Genomic DNA, 17,379 nt, shown 5'->3' with positions numbered 1-17,379 from the left:
GGCCCCTGCTGCCCTTCCGCTGTCCTGTGCTGCCCGGGGCGCTCTGCCAGGAGACCCCCCCACCCTGCTTCTCAGGTAAGCAGAGGCTTTGTTTTTTTTGTTTTTTTTTTTAAACGTGATGGTGCCTGGGGTTGTGGGGGTAGCCAAGGGGGCCTGGGGGTGAGGATGGGTGGGGCACCCATTGGGGGGTCTGGAGAAGCAGGCAGTGGGGCTGAGTGGGGCAGCCATTGAGGGGGCTGCAGCAACTGGTGGGGGATGGGGCCAGATGGGGCAGCAATTGGGGGGCTGGGGTGAGGCATGTGGGCCTTGCAAGGGGGGTGGTAGCCGCTGTGGGGGCCATTTGGTCCCCATTGGTGGACTGTACCCCTTGTGTGGGGGTTGAACCCCCTGTTGGGGCATGTGTGGATGCGCCCTATGGATATAAATTGGTTTTCAGGGCACAAAAAAAACCTTACCCTAAAAGCAATAAGGGAAACTCATTAAATTAGTGGGTAAACATGCTTTTCCAGGAAGGTATAGGTAAGGATATGACTTATGATTCAAATGTGTCAGAGGGTTACACTAGCAAAAAACCTAAATCATCAAAAGATGTTTTGAGGGGAAGAGGCTTTACAGCTTCAAAGGTTAATTTGATACTAGACTTGAAAATGAAGCAAAATGTAAAAGAGCAATATAGATTGGGTAGATCAGGTCACATTTAGGTAGTGACAGAGAGTGAAATTAAAAGTGAAAGGGACATTTTTGCATGAAACATGATTCATTGTCTCTAGCACCAAGGTTTTGCCCCAATGATCTAGAATTGTGTCTGGGTCCTAGACTCTGCCAGATTCATTCCACTTTTATATTTATTTTTTAATTTTCTTCTTGTGTAATTGACCATTTTAAAGGGCTACAAGCTGCAAGTTGTTTACCAAAGAACAAAGACAATAACCATGATTCAGGGGAGCCTGAAGAAAGGTAGTGGGACTCACCTGAGCAGTTGATTAAAGATATTAAGCAGAAGGATTTGACTACAGTTAGTAAATGCATGGAAAAACTGTAAAGACAAGATGGCAGTGAATGACAGAAAGATCATTTTAAAAAACAGAAAAAAGTGTTCCTATATAAGTTTTTGTTCTATAAAAGTACACAACTAATATATGGAGAAGATACCTTGGGTCGTTTGAAGTAGGTTATAAAAATAATGTATTCAAGGTAAACACTTTGTTCCACATGGAGACATGGAAAACACAACCCTCTGCTGGAGTATATTTCCTTTAGGCTTCCTTTAAGTAAGTATTAAGATAAGTCTCACCCAAATCCCTATGTTAGATTTCAGATTAATTTTCTCCCAAATCAGCTTCTTTTGCTAAATACTGTGGGATGATATAATGTTATGAATAGGGGTTTTCGTGGTTGAACTATGAATATCTGTTTTCAACTGCTATTCTGCTCCTCATAGTAGGACGTTACATGGTGGGCATATAGGCTGCTTGTACACCTGATGGGAGTTTAGTTTCCCTAAATTGAAATGATGGGTTTTTAATTGTGATGATTAAAAACCCACTATTTCAATTTAGGGGCTTTTTTTAGGCAGAACCAGCCCATGGCCAGGGGGTTGGCTGCCAGCAGGTTCTGAGCTGCAGGGGCCCTGGTCCTTCCTTCCATGGCAGTGGCACCCCCAGACCTCCCAGATGGGCTGCTAGTGGGCCAGGTACCGGGTCCGAGCTAAGGCAGCACTTGGCCTGCTGATAGCCCATCCAGGGAGCCCCAGGGGGGTGAAACCACTGCAGAGGGTAAGACTGCCCCCCCCCCCCCCCGCCCCCGCTGCCTTTTTTTTCCCCCAGGGCTTCCGGCACCCTATGCACTGTCTTTACCATCTGGGACCACCCAGAAACAGGCTGGCTTGCCCCTGAGGACAGTTCAGGAAGGTAGAAGGAGGGCAGCTGGGTGTGCTGGCACCTGAAGGAGGTGGCAGAGACAGTGCATCAGGCACTGGAAGCCTGAAAGGGCTCAGGGATGGATGCAACACTCCAATTTATTAGGTAGCAAACTAAAATACATTGGGATGTGTTTTAGTTTGCTACGTAACAGTCATTTCCTTCGCAATACACCACCACACATGTACAATGTGACAAAATTAAATCGCAACGTACTGCTGCTCATGTAACATGCCACAATTAGACCTCTAAAAAGGGCAGTTTCATCACATGCACAAGCAACCATATGCTCATATATAAAACACCTAAGTTTCCTATTTGTGGAACAATATTATACTATGCTTTTATTCAATGTTTTATTGTTTAGACTGCAAGGAGATAACTTAGTGGAACAGGCGGAGGATGTGTCGCTCATGTCTCAGGGTCCTGAGGAAGCACTGCCTGACTCTGATGGTAAGTTACATGATGTATGTAAAGCTGCTCTTGTATCAAATTATGTTATACTGATTAAGTAGTGGCTGTAAATAAAATATGTAGTCAAACTAGAAATTATTAAAGACATTTAATATTTAAAACTGCAGCAACAACAAAAAATCAAATCCAGCTCTCTGAGCACCCTGGATGTAGATTTAGAAAATACAATATTATCAAACAACACTTTTTCTTCTGTCTCTCTAATCACAGATCTGGAAACAGCAGACCCATAACTTACAGTTATTCCCCCAAGAAAAATCTTTCCAGATCCTGCCTCATCTCTCCTTCAGTTCCCACTGTAAAAAATGGGCTTTACAATGTGCCAGAATAGTTTACCAGTCATACCAAATGGTGTTGAGCTTGGTCTCACTGTTGCTATATATTCCAGGCAGTCCCTCAGATAGAAACAATTTCCAATGAAGTATATATGTAGACCAGATTAGTTTTGGCTTTGAGTTTTGGCTTTGACTTGTTAGGACTTTAGCAGTCACCTACCGGTAAGGCTGTTTTTTACTTTGGTGAATAAAAATTAATAAATATATAAAGCACCCCAGAACAGATCTAAAATATACTATTATACTTATCCCATCTTATGTCTGCTACTCTACACAAGGCCATTCAGAATCTTTTTATAGTTTTGAATGTTCTTTAATTGTTTCAAAACAATGGCAGCAGAAAGTGATCAATAAAATAGGGGGCTTGGCTGTGTAACAGACTCTCTGCAGCTGATGGGGGTTCAAAGGAATTAAGACCCTGAATCCTATACCTCTTCCCCAGAGAGGGAGGAAGACATAGGTTGGAACCTTTTCCTTATGTACACATCTACCTCTTGTGGGTAAACAGCTACTCACTGACAACCCATTACCCAGATAAACAGAAAATAACTTAGTCCCTTAGGGAAGAAGGTGTGAGGGAAGTAGTTATGTGCTGCCAAATATTTTACAAGGCGCTCTCAGAAATGTTCTGTCTCCCAACGTATGCTTTTTCCTACAATGTTTGCTAGTAATATATTTTGATTGAAAAATACAACTGTCTATTACAAGATAGCATTGCCCAGAAATAGGAACAAAACCTATCAACCTATACCAGTGGTTCTTAACCTTTTTTGCACCAAAACCCATTTGTAAACATTGATGTCCAGTCCTGACCCACAGCCCCCTATTCCTGCCAGTTGACCCATCACTCCCAACCCACAGCTTCCTGGCCCTGCTGGTGGCGCTCACTCCCCACTCACAGCCCCCTGGCACTGCCAGTCCTCCTCACTCCTGATCCACAGCTCCCTGGCCTTGCTGGTGCCCTTACTCCCAATCTGCAGTCCCCTACCCCAGCAGCCCTGACAAAGGGGGCCCCCAGCTGCCCCCACCCCACTCAGGCTGGAGCGTGGTGTCTGCAGCAGCTCCAGTTAATGCAGATGTCAGCAGAGCGAGTCCAACCCCAGCATGGCCTGAGGGGAGGAGGAGGAGAGGCCTGTGGCACCCTGCCCCGCTCTGGGCTGGGGCTCCCACACCACACCAGGCAGCCTGATCATGGCACCCCCCGCCTTCAAGCAGCGTCTCCCAGGTGTTCCACCCCTGTGACTATGGGCACCAGCCCTGATGCCGCTGGCCCAGCCATGCAGTTCCCCCCAACCCTTTTCCCCCACTGGAGGGCCTGGTGCTTTGTCTTTCGCCCCCTGCCCTGACACAGCCTCGGCACCCAGCCACCTTCCCCCAGTGCCAGCAGGCACCTGCCACACCCATTCCCCTCCACACCCACCCACACACACACGGACAGTTCCCAAACCCTGGACCTCCAACCTCTGCTCCCCTTACACTTAGCTGTATCCAACTGCTCAGGATGTTCCCTTGACCCTGCCTGGCTGCACACCAGCCATGTGCATGTGCACATGCAGATGCACATGCTCCCCCTGCCTCCCATCATCCCAAGTAGCTCCTTGCATGCTTGAATGCTGCCAGCCTGCAAGGGGAAACCCATGGTTTCCCACCTTTTTTTGGGACTTGCTCACAACCACAGTCAGATGGGTCACTAACTGGCTAGAGGGCTGTACCCAGAGAGTGGTGGTGGGTGGGTCTTATTTGACCTGGAGGGATGTGGGCAGTGGGGTTCCACAGGGCTCAGTCCTCAGGCCCGCACTGTTCAACATCTTCATCAGCAACTTGTTCAAATTCGCAGATGACACTAAGAGGTGGGGTGAAGTGGGCATGCTAGAAGAAAGGAATAGGCTGCAATTGGATCTGGACAGGCTACAGGGGTGGGTGTATGAGAACAGGATGGGTTTCAACACTGACAAGTACAGGGAACTACACTTGGGGTGGAAGAACCAGCAGCAGACCTACACACTGGGGAACTCCCTTCTTGTCAGTGCAGAGGCAGAGAAGGATCTTGGAGTAATTATTGACACCAATATGAACATGGACCGACAGTGTGGGGATGTGGTCAGGAAGGCCAACCATACCTTGTCATGCATCCACAGATGCATCTCAAGCAGGTCCAAGGAGGTGATCCTCCCCCTCTGTGCAACACTGGTTAGGCTGCAGTTGGAGTACTGTGTCCAGTTCTGGGTGCTGCACTTCAGGAGGGATGTGGACAGCATGGAGAGGGTCCAGAGGAGGGCTACCCACATGATATGGGGTCAGCAGTGCAGGCCCTATGAGGAGAGAAGCTAAGGGATCTGAACCTGTTCAGCCTCCACAAGAGAAGGCTGAGGGGGGATCTAGTGGCCATTTACACACTAGTCAGGGGGGACCAGCAGGCATTGGGAGAGTCCCTGTTCCCCCGAGCACTCCCAGGAGTGACAAGAAATAACGGTCACAAGCTAGCAGAGGGTAGATTCAGGCTAGATATCAGGAGGCACTACTTCACTGTCAGGACAGCTAGGATCTGGAACCAACTTCCAAGAGCAGTGGTGCTGGCTTCTACCCTGGGGGTCTTTAAAAGGAGGCTGGATGAACACCTTGCCGGGGTCATTTGACTCCAGTACTCTTTCCTGCTATGGCAGGGGGGTTGGACTTGATGATCTGCTCAGGTCCCTTCCGACCCTACTAACTATGAAATTATGAACCCTTTCAAATATTCTTGTGACCCACTTTTTGGTCGCGACCCACAGGTTGAGAAACACTGACCTATACTATATTCATGGCTCCCAATCTGATTTCTGACTATATTGTACTTCTTTGCTTCTCGAAAAATTGTGTATATGTGGTGAAGATAATATATTTCTTCAAACAGTACAGGCATACATTTAAATACTGTCAGAAAACACTGTAGTATCAACCTGAGCTATTAGATTGTGCTCTTAATTTTTAGTTATGTCATTTAGGAATGTATCATACCACAAAAGTGGCACAGAGTTTTATCTTGTCAGGCTTGTCCAAGGTTATTATAAGTTTTATTTTCTACTCATAGTGGATTGCAACTAATCATGCTGCACTCCCTTCTGGGAGTAGACTATACTCTGAGAAATGCTGATATAAAACATTGGTTCAGAAACACACAGGCACAATGCTGATGCTTAGCATAATTAAAGTGTATGCTTCCGTTTTTGGATAATGATCTACAACTTGGTTAGTGGGCACAATATTAAGTTATTAAATTGGGAGTACCTCTTGTGGCTTTTTGAAGCCCTGGGTTCAGAATTAATTAGCTAAATATCTGATGTAGCAACCCTTACTCGTGAGTAAGCTTTACTTATACAATGCAGCCAAATAAAATCACAGAGATGACTCATGTGAGAGGATTGTTTATGCAGTATCAGGCACTAGATGGGGTCCACTGAAAATTCAGGGCCTGATTCTAATTTTCATTATATTGATTTAACACCAATGTAATCCTACTCAGATAAATAGATTCATATCTAAACAAATGCAATTGAGAGAGGAGAACAGGCTGTCAACTGTATGATTTCCAAACACAAACTTTTGAAATCCCATAACACCTGCATGTCATGAACCATATCCCATGTATCATGAATAGAAATAATTTGCTGAGGGAATATGCAGTTCAGTAGCAAATACCAATCAGTACAAGAAACTTTAGTGTCATTGGGTTATGCTATAGGGTTTCCTTGGAGGGCTGAGCATCGAACTCCAGATCCCAGATGGTGCATGGGGATAGAAATACTCAGCAAAGCACCCCTCATCTGCCCTCTATAACAAGACCATATAAGTTTCCTTCCTTTCAAAACCTTCTCTGACTGTGGTATGGTGGAGATGGAAATTTGTCTACCTGTTTGCATTTTTCCAGCTTTAATACCAAAAAAAAAATTGGTAACAATTTACTGTGTTAATTTAATAACACCTGCAATAAGCCTAAGCCTTGCCTGCTCATGGTGAGAAGAACTTCACTCTGCAAATGGTACCAAATGGTATCAGGCTCTAAATGTGAAAACTATAATGAAAATATATGTACTGTTTTGAAAGTAACATCTTTGCAGTCAGCGTGTACTTCCATGGGAAGGAATCAAATAAAAAGTTAATATGGAATAAACAGAAAAATGAACTGTGATGGTCAGCCCCTTGCACTAAAATACTACCACAATTGATACCTGTCAAGTAGACCATGAAATAAGATTCTTTATGATGTGGCACTCCATTACATACATTTATAAAATACAGGAGAAAATTTGCTTTCTTTAGCAGTCTTATGTGAAATATTCTGAACAGCACAAAAAAGATGCATCATAGCTAGGGACAGGAGTTTCACATAAACCAGTATATGTGATTCGAAAATGGTTCAAATCTGTAACACAGCAGGGCTAAGTACAGACAATCAAAAAGCCCAAGTCTGAATTGATTCAGTCTTTGCAGGTTAGTTTAAGCTGCAAAGATTGAACCAATAAGCAAATGAACAGACATTAACTTGTGATTCAGGAAATGCAGACACATGCCTGCAGTAGGTCAAGCCAGAAGCCAGCATGGCTCTCTGGCACATAACCAGGATGGGCTGTGTGTTTGCTTCCTCTTCCTGCTCTCAAGATCTCTGGGATTTGCAGCCCACACTCACAGAAGGAGGACTCTGCAGGGTTGCTCATCACTTCGTCTTCCTGCTTCCAAGTGCCTCTGGGATTTGTAGTCCACAGTCACAGCATAAGTAAGCCAGCAGAGCAGGGCAGCTCTGTACTTGGGGAAAGGTGAGTTTAACCCTCCCCTTCCTTGCCCCAGCACCCAGCTGGGGTTTGCCTAGAGGGGCCACTGAGCCAGTCAGGGAGGTCAGTGAGCTAGCAAGCCAGCTCCCTCTGCTCCAGCTAGGAAGCAGAGGGGTAAGGCCAACTTTGCTCCCTGGAGCAGACAGCACAGCCCAGCCCAGGACTGAAAAGCATGCTGAGAAGCTGGGGGGGACTCTGATTTAACTTGAAAAAGGAAGGGGTCTGGGACAGAAGTTTCATAAACTGGTTTGACCTAAATCAGCTAAGTCTGATACTACATTCAGCCAGATTTATCATAAACCATTTTCAGCCATTTTGAAACTGATCTATGTGCACTCAACTTCTAGTACTAACCCATCCCACCTTGCAAGGGAGGTGCAAAGCATCCTGGGATTCTGGGGGACTTTGAGTTAACTTAAATCTGGAGGGGATCTGGGACAGAAGTTCAAGAAATTGATTTTACCTAAATCAATTAAATCTGATACTACATCCATCCAGGTTTATCTTAAACTGGTTTAGGCTATTTTGAAAGCAGTTTGTGTGCACTGAACTTTTGTTGTGTTACAGATTTCAACTGGTTTCTGATCACTTATACCAGTGTATGTATAATTTCTGTCCCTAGCCCAGAAGTTCAGTGCACATAAACTGTTTGCAAAATGGCCAAAACCAGTTTAAGATAAACCTGGATAGATGTAGTATCAGATTGAACTGATTTAAGTTAAATTGGGTTACTGAACTTCTGTCCCAGATCCCTCCAGATTCAAATTAATTCACAGTTCCACAGCATCCCAGGATGCTTTGCACCTCCCCCACAAACTCCCTCTCACAGGGCGGGCAAGCTAGCCTTGGCCCAAGCTGTCTGCTTCAGTGAACAGGGAAACGTGCTCTAGCACCTCCTGGCTTCTAGCCTGGGCCACTGCAGGATTGTGACTGCATTTCCAGAATCGAAAATGGATGTCTGTTCACTTGATTGTTGGTTCAAGATACAGAGCTTAGACTAACCTGTGAAGATTTAATTGATTTAGCCTTGGGCTTTTTGACTGTCTGTACTTAATCCATATGCTGCTATATATAATGTGTACATAAGTTTAGTTGTTATTAGGGGTACAGGTTATATTGTGTCATTAATGAATGCTATCAATTACAGAAAACAAAATTCAGTATACCTTTCATATGACTTACTGGCTTCTTTGTTTGTTTTTTGTAATTAATTAACAAATATTTTCCACTTCAAAGTGCTTAAAGGACTGTAAAAAGTTCTTCAAACTCTTTTTCTTTAAGCTGTTGATCAAGTAGAAATTTTCTGTTCTAATGTAGTGGAAAATACTGTTAATAGGAGAATGTCATTCACTAGTGTAACTACTGTACCAGACACGTTCAGTATTATTTCTATTGACTAAATTCTAGATAGGAATTAATGGAGAGGATATTTGAGATTTAAATCATTGTATAAATGCTCAACACAGAGGCCCGTATTTTAATTTCAATTACAGTTGTCTTTTAATGTTATTGGAAGACGATTCTTACACTGTGAGGTTTTTTTTGAACATTGCCCTCTAAGATTGCTAGTATTTTTCATGGATGTTTCACTTTAATTGTATTCTAATGGGAGCCTAAATTGATTCAATTAAGTTAAAGTTGCTCAGTTGTGCTACTGTGAAACCTAAAAGACAAGTGGTATTTTGTTTTAGTAGTGAAAAAATAATCTACAGACATCTTGGCAGCTGTACTTAGTTCTTTGTTGTCACACTACTCAAGTTAGAAATACTGTTCCACATTTTATAAAGTCATCCTTCATGTACAGTAGGAGGGCTGGCAAATGTTAACTTAATGGAATGTTGGGATCTAGTCTCTGATCCTGACAATTGCGCCACATATGCATGGTAGGTGGTTCAGTTGCTGGGATCTGGGACCAAATCTGAATTGAACCACTGCCAGCAGACAGCCAGGGACATGAATTTTCAAGTGCCGGATGGAGATTGACTCATCCTGCCTGCCATCTGCAAACCAATTGGCTCCACTTCAGGGTCCCAGGATTGGAAAGCCTCTCCCCATTCCTGGGGTCCTGGTGCACTGGAACCTTTAAAAACTGCAGGTTACAGCCCAGCCAGTTTTCTGAAATTCTGGCACAAGGGAACCCTAGGATCAGAGATCCTCTCCCAGATTCCAAGGTCCTGGCACAAGGGGACCCCCAGATCAGGGAGCCTTTCCCCAATACAGATGTTCCTGTGTTCAGGATGTCTAAAGTGCCTTATCTGAAAAGTAGGCCTGTGTGAGTTGGCAGTGATTCGATCTGGCTTCAGATCCAGCTGCTTCTGATGGCTGCAATCCGATCCGGAGCTCTGGATTGGGTTTCTGTCTCAATCTGTCATCTTGGAATTGAGTAAATATGGTATATCTTAAAAATACTAAAGATACATAAACAATCACCTTTTAAAAGTGGTTCTTCCCTACTGAAAAAGTTGTAAAGCTCAAAGTAATAGAAGGAAAAAATATTTAAAGAAACAAACCTCTATAAATCAATTTTGTGGTACTGATTTGACAGTAAAAATGGACAAAAAAATAAAGGCCATATTTATGCAAAAAAAAAAGGCCTCCTGAAGTTTGAATACTCTCTCTCAAATGTGTTAAGCAGTTCTCCCCATCGGTCTACTTCAAGAGCCACAATGAGTTTCGATGCTCCACAAGGTGAAGATATCCCCTTATTGAATGTGCCATTGTAGATTAAAAGTTCTTTCTCTTCCCAATTCCAAGCAGAGCTTAAGAACTCTGGAGGTTACTGGTACTTCAGCTAATAGTACATTTGAGAAGCAGAGGAGTTCTGTATTATCTGTCTACTGGCTCCCCACCATTCCATTAGCTGGCGTATGGTCTGTGGGCTTGAGAGTCTATGTCTCTTGGGCTAGTGACAGACATTCAAAAACCCTGAGCATGAATTTATTCAATCTTTGCAGGCTAGTCTAACCTGGGTAGGCTGAACCAGTGAACAGACTGGATTGAAGAAACGCAGGCACGTGCCTTCAGTGACTAAGGCTAGAAGCTGGGGGTGCTAGAGCAGCCCTCCCTTCCCTTCTACAATGCTGAGCTGAGAGGGGCATGGCCAGGCCCTGGGAGGATGCTTTGATTAGGGAGGAGGCCCCCATCCCTACACTGTTGATAACAGAGCATTCAGTTACACAGGGAGTTGTTAGCATTTGTCAGCCCATCAAACAAAACAAAACAGCCTGTCTCATTAGTTCAAGCTCTTCTTAAACAACTTTTTCCAAGGAAGGAACAGAGGGACATTATCCAGCTACCTATTGATTAGCTTCCAAAAGCCCTAAGCTGACACTGTCCTGTCTGCCTTTGTCTTGTTTCCCACAGCACGGACCATAGTCAGTAGGCCTGTGCGAGTCGGCAGTGATCTGATCCGGCTTCTGATCTGGCTGCTTTGGGTGGCCGCGATCCAATCCAGAGCTTCAGACTAGGTTTCTTCCTCGATCCGGCCAAAGCAGCTCCGAAGCTTCAGAGCCGCCTCGGAGATCAGGCCATAGGGTACAATGGGGAATCAATGAAATATCTATCACTTTGTTGTTTTTTATCCAATTTGGATGAAACTTGCAGGGCGGTAGCATCTGCTGAGAGCAAGAAGCCTGCCAAGATTCAAGAAGATCAGTGCAGGAATTTGGGGGGAACTGTACCCCAAATTCTTGAAAGCCAAACTCATGTCACAGCTGTGTGTTACAACACAGGGGGGTCAAAACTGCAGGGGTGGTAGCTCTTACTGCAGCCACAAAGCCTGCCAAGTTTCAAGAAGATGGGTGCAGGGGTTTGTGGGGAACACCACCTCAAGCTGTGGACATGGGTGACACTGTGTGTGTTAAGGCACAGCAGGGTGACAGCTGCAGGGATGGTGGCCCCTGCTGAGGCCATGACGCCTGCCAGCTGTCGAGGAGATTGGTGGGGGGGTTTCTGCGGCCCTGCACACCTAGCTGCTGACAGACAAAATTTGTGCCAAGACTGTCTCTGTCTTGGGGCAGTTGACTGTCTGTATTGATTCTTTCTTCTCCTTAGCCTGGTTTTGCAGGTGCTAATTGATGCTCCTTAAGTCGTTATGTAGTAGCTAGGTCCTGTGTACTGAGCTGGTCCTGAGTCCCTGGTCTCTGAGTGAATCATGATTGATTGATTGGTAACTGGTAACACAGTAGCTTAGCAGCCAGGCCTGCAGTAGTATCTCCCCTCCCCACCCCAAGCCAGAGACAGTCAGTCCCACATGCACCCATGGCACGAGCTTTGCTTGTCCGCAGTTTGAGGTGCAGTTCTCCCCAAACCCCTGCACCTATCTCTGTGAAACTTGGCAGGCATTGTGGCCTCAGTAAGAGCTACCACCCCTGCAGCTTTTACCCCGCTATGTTGTAATGCCTAGACATGAGTTTTGCTTTCAAGAATTTGGGGTGCTGTTCGCCCCAAACACCTGCACCAATCTTCTTGAAGCTTGGCAGAATTCATCCTCTCTGCACTCTCTACCACTTCTGAAAATGTCATCCAAATAGGAGAAAAAACAAGAAATGTTATAGATATTTTATTGTTTTTCCATTATACCCTATGGCTGGGTCTCCAAGGCAGCTCCGATGCTCTTCAGAAGCTCCGAATCGCTTCGGGAAGCCTAACAAGGCCAGAGCTTTGACCCTGGTGTGCTGCTTCAGACCCTGAATTGTCCAAAGCTTCTCTGGATCCGAACCTGTGTCCAAAACCTCGCACAGCCCTACTATAAAGGGCACATCGTTTTAAAGTGCCCTGCTCCCCAGCTGCCTCAGAGCTATAGGACAAGGCAGTCAGCCTGCTGGCTAGATCTTCCTGTGATTCAGTGTTTCAAAGTTTATTTTTCCACAACCCCCACCGGGGGTTGCCAGGCATGGGGGTTACCAAGTTCCCAGCACAGGGAGCCCCTCACCTTTCCTCCCACCAAGAAAACTTGCAACCCACTCTCTAGGCAGTCCATTTCTGGCATTGGGACTCAGGCTTTCCCAGTCCCAATGCCAAACCCCACCCCATCCCAATGCTCGTGCTACTAATCCACTGATTGCCAGCATCAGCATAGGCACAACACACATTCCATATATGATACCATACAAATGATCCATAAAAATATTCTACATTTTTTGCAGAATGCCTCAGTGGCTGATTTGCCTCAACAAATTAATTGCACCTTAAATGTAACTTGTGCCGGGGGCCTGAGCCCGCACACAATTAATATCAGTATGAAGTAATTTAAAACCAGCTCTTTACCGTATGCCAGCAGTTAATTTATAAGCTATACATTTTCTAGGAGATTAACTATGGTTACTTAATAAGATGAATGTGACTTTCTTCTACCTCTTTTGAACAGCTTCAGTGCCTGGAGTGGAAACACAGATGGAAGATACTAATGACTTTGAAAGTGCATCTCAAGTAATGGGACCTGTAAGTATCCTTGCTTTATGGATGACCTTTCAAAACAACCCAGTGGATTAAGAGAGTTTGCATGTAGTAGAGATGTATATTTGACAAATGATACCTGGAAAACTAATTCAGTGCCAGTGTTGTTTCCTTCAGCCCTGCAAGAGGCATCCTCTTGAAATCAACTTTTATGTACACACTTTTATGTACCACTGACGAATAGATCCAAGGAGATGATATTTCCCCTCTATCGGGCGCTGGTCAGACTGCAGTTGGAATACTGCGTGCAGTTTTGGGCACCACACTTCAAGAGAGATGTGGATAACCTGGAGAGGGTCCAGAGAAGGGCCACTCTTATGGGTAGGGGCTTGCAGGCCAAGCCCTATGAGGAGAGACTGGGGCACCTGGACCTCTTCAGCCTCCACAAGAGAAAGTTGAGAGACGACCTTGTGGCTACCTATAAGTTCATCACGGGGGCACAGAAGGGAATTGGTGAGGTTTTATTCACCAAGGCACCCCCGGGAGTTACAAGAAATAATGGCCACAAGCTAGCAGAGAGCAGATTTAGACTAGACATTAGGAAGAACTTCTTCACAGTTAGAGTGGCCAAGGTCTGGAATGGGCTCCCAAGGGAGGTGGTGCTCTCCCCTACCCTGGGGGTCTTCAAGAGGAGGTTAGATAGGCATCTAGCTGGGGTCATCTAGACCCAGCCCTCTTTCCTGCCTTTGCAGGGGGTTGGACTCAATGATCTATTGAGGTCCCTTCCGACCCTAGAATCTATGAATCTATGATCTGCTTGCAAAACTTCCATTGAGAGCAGCCAAATCTCAACACCAGGACTCAAAGCATTCTAAGCAGCTCATTAATGTTTATATTAAAGAATATCAAATAACTATTCCCCTGTCTTAATAAGCTTTGCTTTTGCAGAAACTGATTGCAACAAAATAATCTAAATTCTAACATTAGTTATGAAACTTACAGTTAAAATCTCTACGGCAGCTCTACAAATTAAACAGATACCTTTAAACTAATAGAAAAGTGAACGATGTACCTATTTAAGTGATCTGATTAAAGGGGATCTGATTTAAAAAATAATATTAGATACAATAGTATTTTCACCAAAGTTTCTTCCTTTGAGGTATAGAGCAGTCATATAAAGTTTGTAGAAAATATAGCCATGATTAAAATTATTTGTTAAGGGCCAATATTACCAAAAATCTGGCACTAGTGCTGTGTGTAAAGACTTGAGATTTTTTCTCAAAATAAAAACTGTTAAAACCCAAAGATCTCTGTGCTATTGCTTATGTTTAGGAAGTGTCATACAATTAAATTCAGAAGTAGTAACTTTTGCTGAGTTTAGTTGTCTGAGAAACTTAGTTTCCATATATATTCTCTTTAATTCAGTTGATAAAAGGAAATTATTATCTATTTATGTAAGTGGAAAGCAAGTGCGCCAGCTGTTCTTTCGACTAAGGAAAAAAGAACCATATTATGAACACGTATTAACATATTTCTAGGTAATCAGGCAACCACCTAATAAATGCTAATAATATTTAATAACACTTATACTACCTTCCAACTGATGACATCAAAGCAATTCACAAACAAGAAGCTCAGATCCATGCCTAAGATTCTTAGAAGATCTAGGATGATATGATTAAGCTTCTGTGTACAGTTGTTAGGAATGTGAGTCAGAAGAAGAGCAGTGCTGTTGTGGATTGGCTGGAGACTTGTTATTTTTCCCAGTCATGTTCTGCTTCACAATGAACAAATGGCGAAAGTTGTAATAAATTGACTTTCATTTTCTGAACACAGGAATTTTTTTCTTATTGAATTGAACCCATTACTATCATTTTTAATTTGTCCAACTCAACCAAAAAAATAGCATGGGGAAAGAGCAAATATTTCTGTGTCTTGCTGTTTTAAATTGAATTAAATGGAGGAGGAAGGAGAAGACAGAAGGAAAAAAGATCAATTTGGATATCAAGCAAAGATTGCTGCAGCATTTTTATAACCTTATGTATTGCACATTTTAGATAGATAAAGTACTGTGTATACACATATATACCCATGTATGAATATTATTTAGTGTTCTGCTGTCAGCCACTTTGTATCTTTGTTTAATGGCCTAATCTATTGTAAGATGTTGTGCAGCGGTATCTAGGAATTCAGACATTTCTTTTCTTTCTGTTATTTTTCCAAATCTGATTCAGATGTTAATAGTTATATACTAAAATGTAGCACACTCAAAAGAAGGCAGCCAAGGAATCTGGTGAGTGAGGTTCAATTCTTGGCTCCATTGTGTGTTCTCAGGTAAGCTTCTGTGCTTCAGTTCCCCACCTGTAAAATATAGTAACAACATTCCTGTACCTCATAAAGATGTTTGGGGCATAAACAGGAAGATAGCAAGGTGCTCAGGTACTACATTAATGAGGCCATATACTAATGTAGACAAGGGGGAAAATCTGTACAATTACTTCATCAGTTTTGGAAAGTACATTTATATTTTCATATAGACTAGGAAATATGGGACCAGTTTTCTGATGGTGATTTAAGAGCTTTGTTTTCCCTATGATGAATGGAGGAAAAAAAGTCATCTTGGAATTGAGTAAATATGGTATATCTTAAAAATACTAAAGATACATACAACAATCACCTTTTAAAAGTGGTTCTTCCCTACTGAAAAAGTTGTAAAGCTCAAAGTAATAGAAGGAAAAAATATTTAAAGAAACAAACCTCTATAAATCAATTTTGTGGTACTGATTTGACAGTAAAAATGGACAAAAAAATAAAGGCCATATTTATGCAAAAAAAAAAAGGCCTCCTGAAGTTTGAATACTCTCTCTCAAATGTGTTAAGCAGTTCTCCCCATCGGTCTACTTCAAGAGCCACAATGAGTTTCGATGCTCCACAAGGTGAAGATATCCCCTTATTGAATGTGCCATTGTAGATTAAAAGTTCTTTCTCTTCCCAATTCCAAGCAGAGCTTAAGAACTCTGGAGGTTACTGGTACTTCAGCTAATAGTACATTTGAGAAGCAGAGGAGTTCTGTATTATCTGTCTACTGGCTCCCCACCATTCCATTAGCTGGCGTATGGTCTGTGGGCTTGAGAGTCTATGTCTCTTGGGCTAGTGACAGACATTCAAAAACCCTGAGCATGAATTTATTCAATCTTTGCAGGCTAGTCTAACCTGGGTAGGCTGAACCAGTGAACAGACTGGATTGAAGAAACGCAGGCACGTGCCTTCAGTGACTAAGGCTAGAAGCTGGGGGTGCTAGAGCAGCCCTCCCTTCCCTTCTACAATGCTGAGCTGAGAGGGGCATGGCCAGGCCCTGGGAGGATGCTTTGATTAGGGAGGAGGCCCCCATCCCTACACTGTTGATAACAGAGCATTCAGTTACACAGGGAGTTGTTAGCATTTGTCAGCCCATCAAACAAAACAAAACAGCCTGTCTCATTAGTTCAAGCTCTTCTTAAACAACTTTTTCCAAGGAAGGAACAGAGGGACATTATCCAGCTACCTATTGATTAGCTTCCAAAAGCCCTAAGCTGACACTGTCCTGTCTGCCTTTGTCTTGTTTCCCACAGCACGGACCATAGTCAGTAGGCCTGTGCGAGTCGGCAGTGATCTGATCCGGCTTCTGATCTGGCTGCTTTGGGTGGCCGCGATCCAATCCAGAGCTTCAGACTAGGTTTCTTCCTCGATCCGGCCAAAGCAGCTCCGAAGCTTCAGAGCCGCCTCGGAGATCAGGCCATAGGGTACAATGGGGAATCAATGAAATATCTATCACTTTGTTGTTTTTTATCCAATTTGGATGAAACTTGCAGGGCGGTAGCATCTGCTGAGAGCAAGAAGCCTGCCAAGATTCAAGAAGATCAGTGCAGGAATTTGGGGGGAACTGTACCCCAAATTCTTGAAAGCCAAACTCATGTCACAGCTGTGTGTTACAACACAGGGGGGTCAAAACTGCAGGGGTGGTAGCTCTTACTGCAGCCACAAAGCCTGCCAAGTTTCAAGAAGATGGGTGCAGGGGTTTGTGGGGAACACCACCTCAAGCTGTGGACATGGGTGACACTGTGTGTGTTAAGGCACAGCAGGGTGACAGCTGCAGGGATGGTGGCCCCTGCTGAGGCCATGACGCCTGCCAGCTGTCGAGGAGATCGGTGGGGGGGTTTCTGCGGCCCTGCACACCTAGCTGCTGACAGACAAAATTTGTGCCAAGACTGTCTCTGTCTTGGGGCAGTTGACTGTCTGTATTGATTCTTTCTTCTCCTTAGCCTGGTTTTGTAGGTGCTAATTAATGCTCCTTAAGTCGTTATGTAGTAGCCAGGTCCTGTGTATTGAGCTGGTCCCTGAGTCCCTGGTCCCTGAGTGAATCATGATTGATTGATTGATTGGTAACTGGTAACACAGTAGCTTAGC

At 44.0% G+C, this 17,379-nt stretch overlaps 1 protein-coding gene across 1 annotated transcript in view; it reads left to right on the top strand.

Annotated features, from left to right (window-relative positions):
• The window catches only part of LOC106722760 (uncharacterized protein C8orf34 homolog), a 113,550-nt gene that overhangs the window by 51,300 nt on the left and 44,871 nt on the right, over positions 1-17,379 (top strand). Inside the window, exons 3-4 of the mRNA XM_025215237.1 lie at positions 2,287-2,372; positions 12,905-12,978. Coding sequence (XP_025071022.1) covers positions 2,287-2,372; positions 12,905-12,978 — 160 coding nt within the window. The remainder of the gene's footprint in view (positions 1-2,286; positions 2,373-12,904; positions 12,979-17,379) is intronic.

The sequence above is a fragment of the Alligator sinensis genome, unplaced genomic scaffold (genome assembly GCF_000455745.1).
Source record: "Alligator sinensis unplaced genomic scaffold, ASM45574v1 scaffold71_2, whole genome shotgun sequence".
NCBI classification, from domain to species: domain Eukaryota; kingdom Metazoa; phylum Chordata; order Crocodylia; family Alligatoridae; genus Alligator; species Alligator sinensis.
The sequence above is the reverse complement of the archived record's forward strand: the minus strand, read 5'-3'. Positions and strand labels throughout refer to the sequence as shown.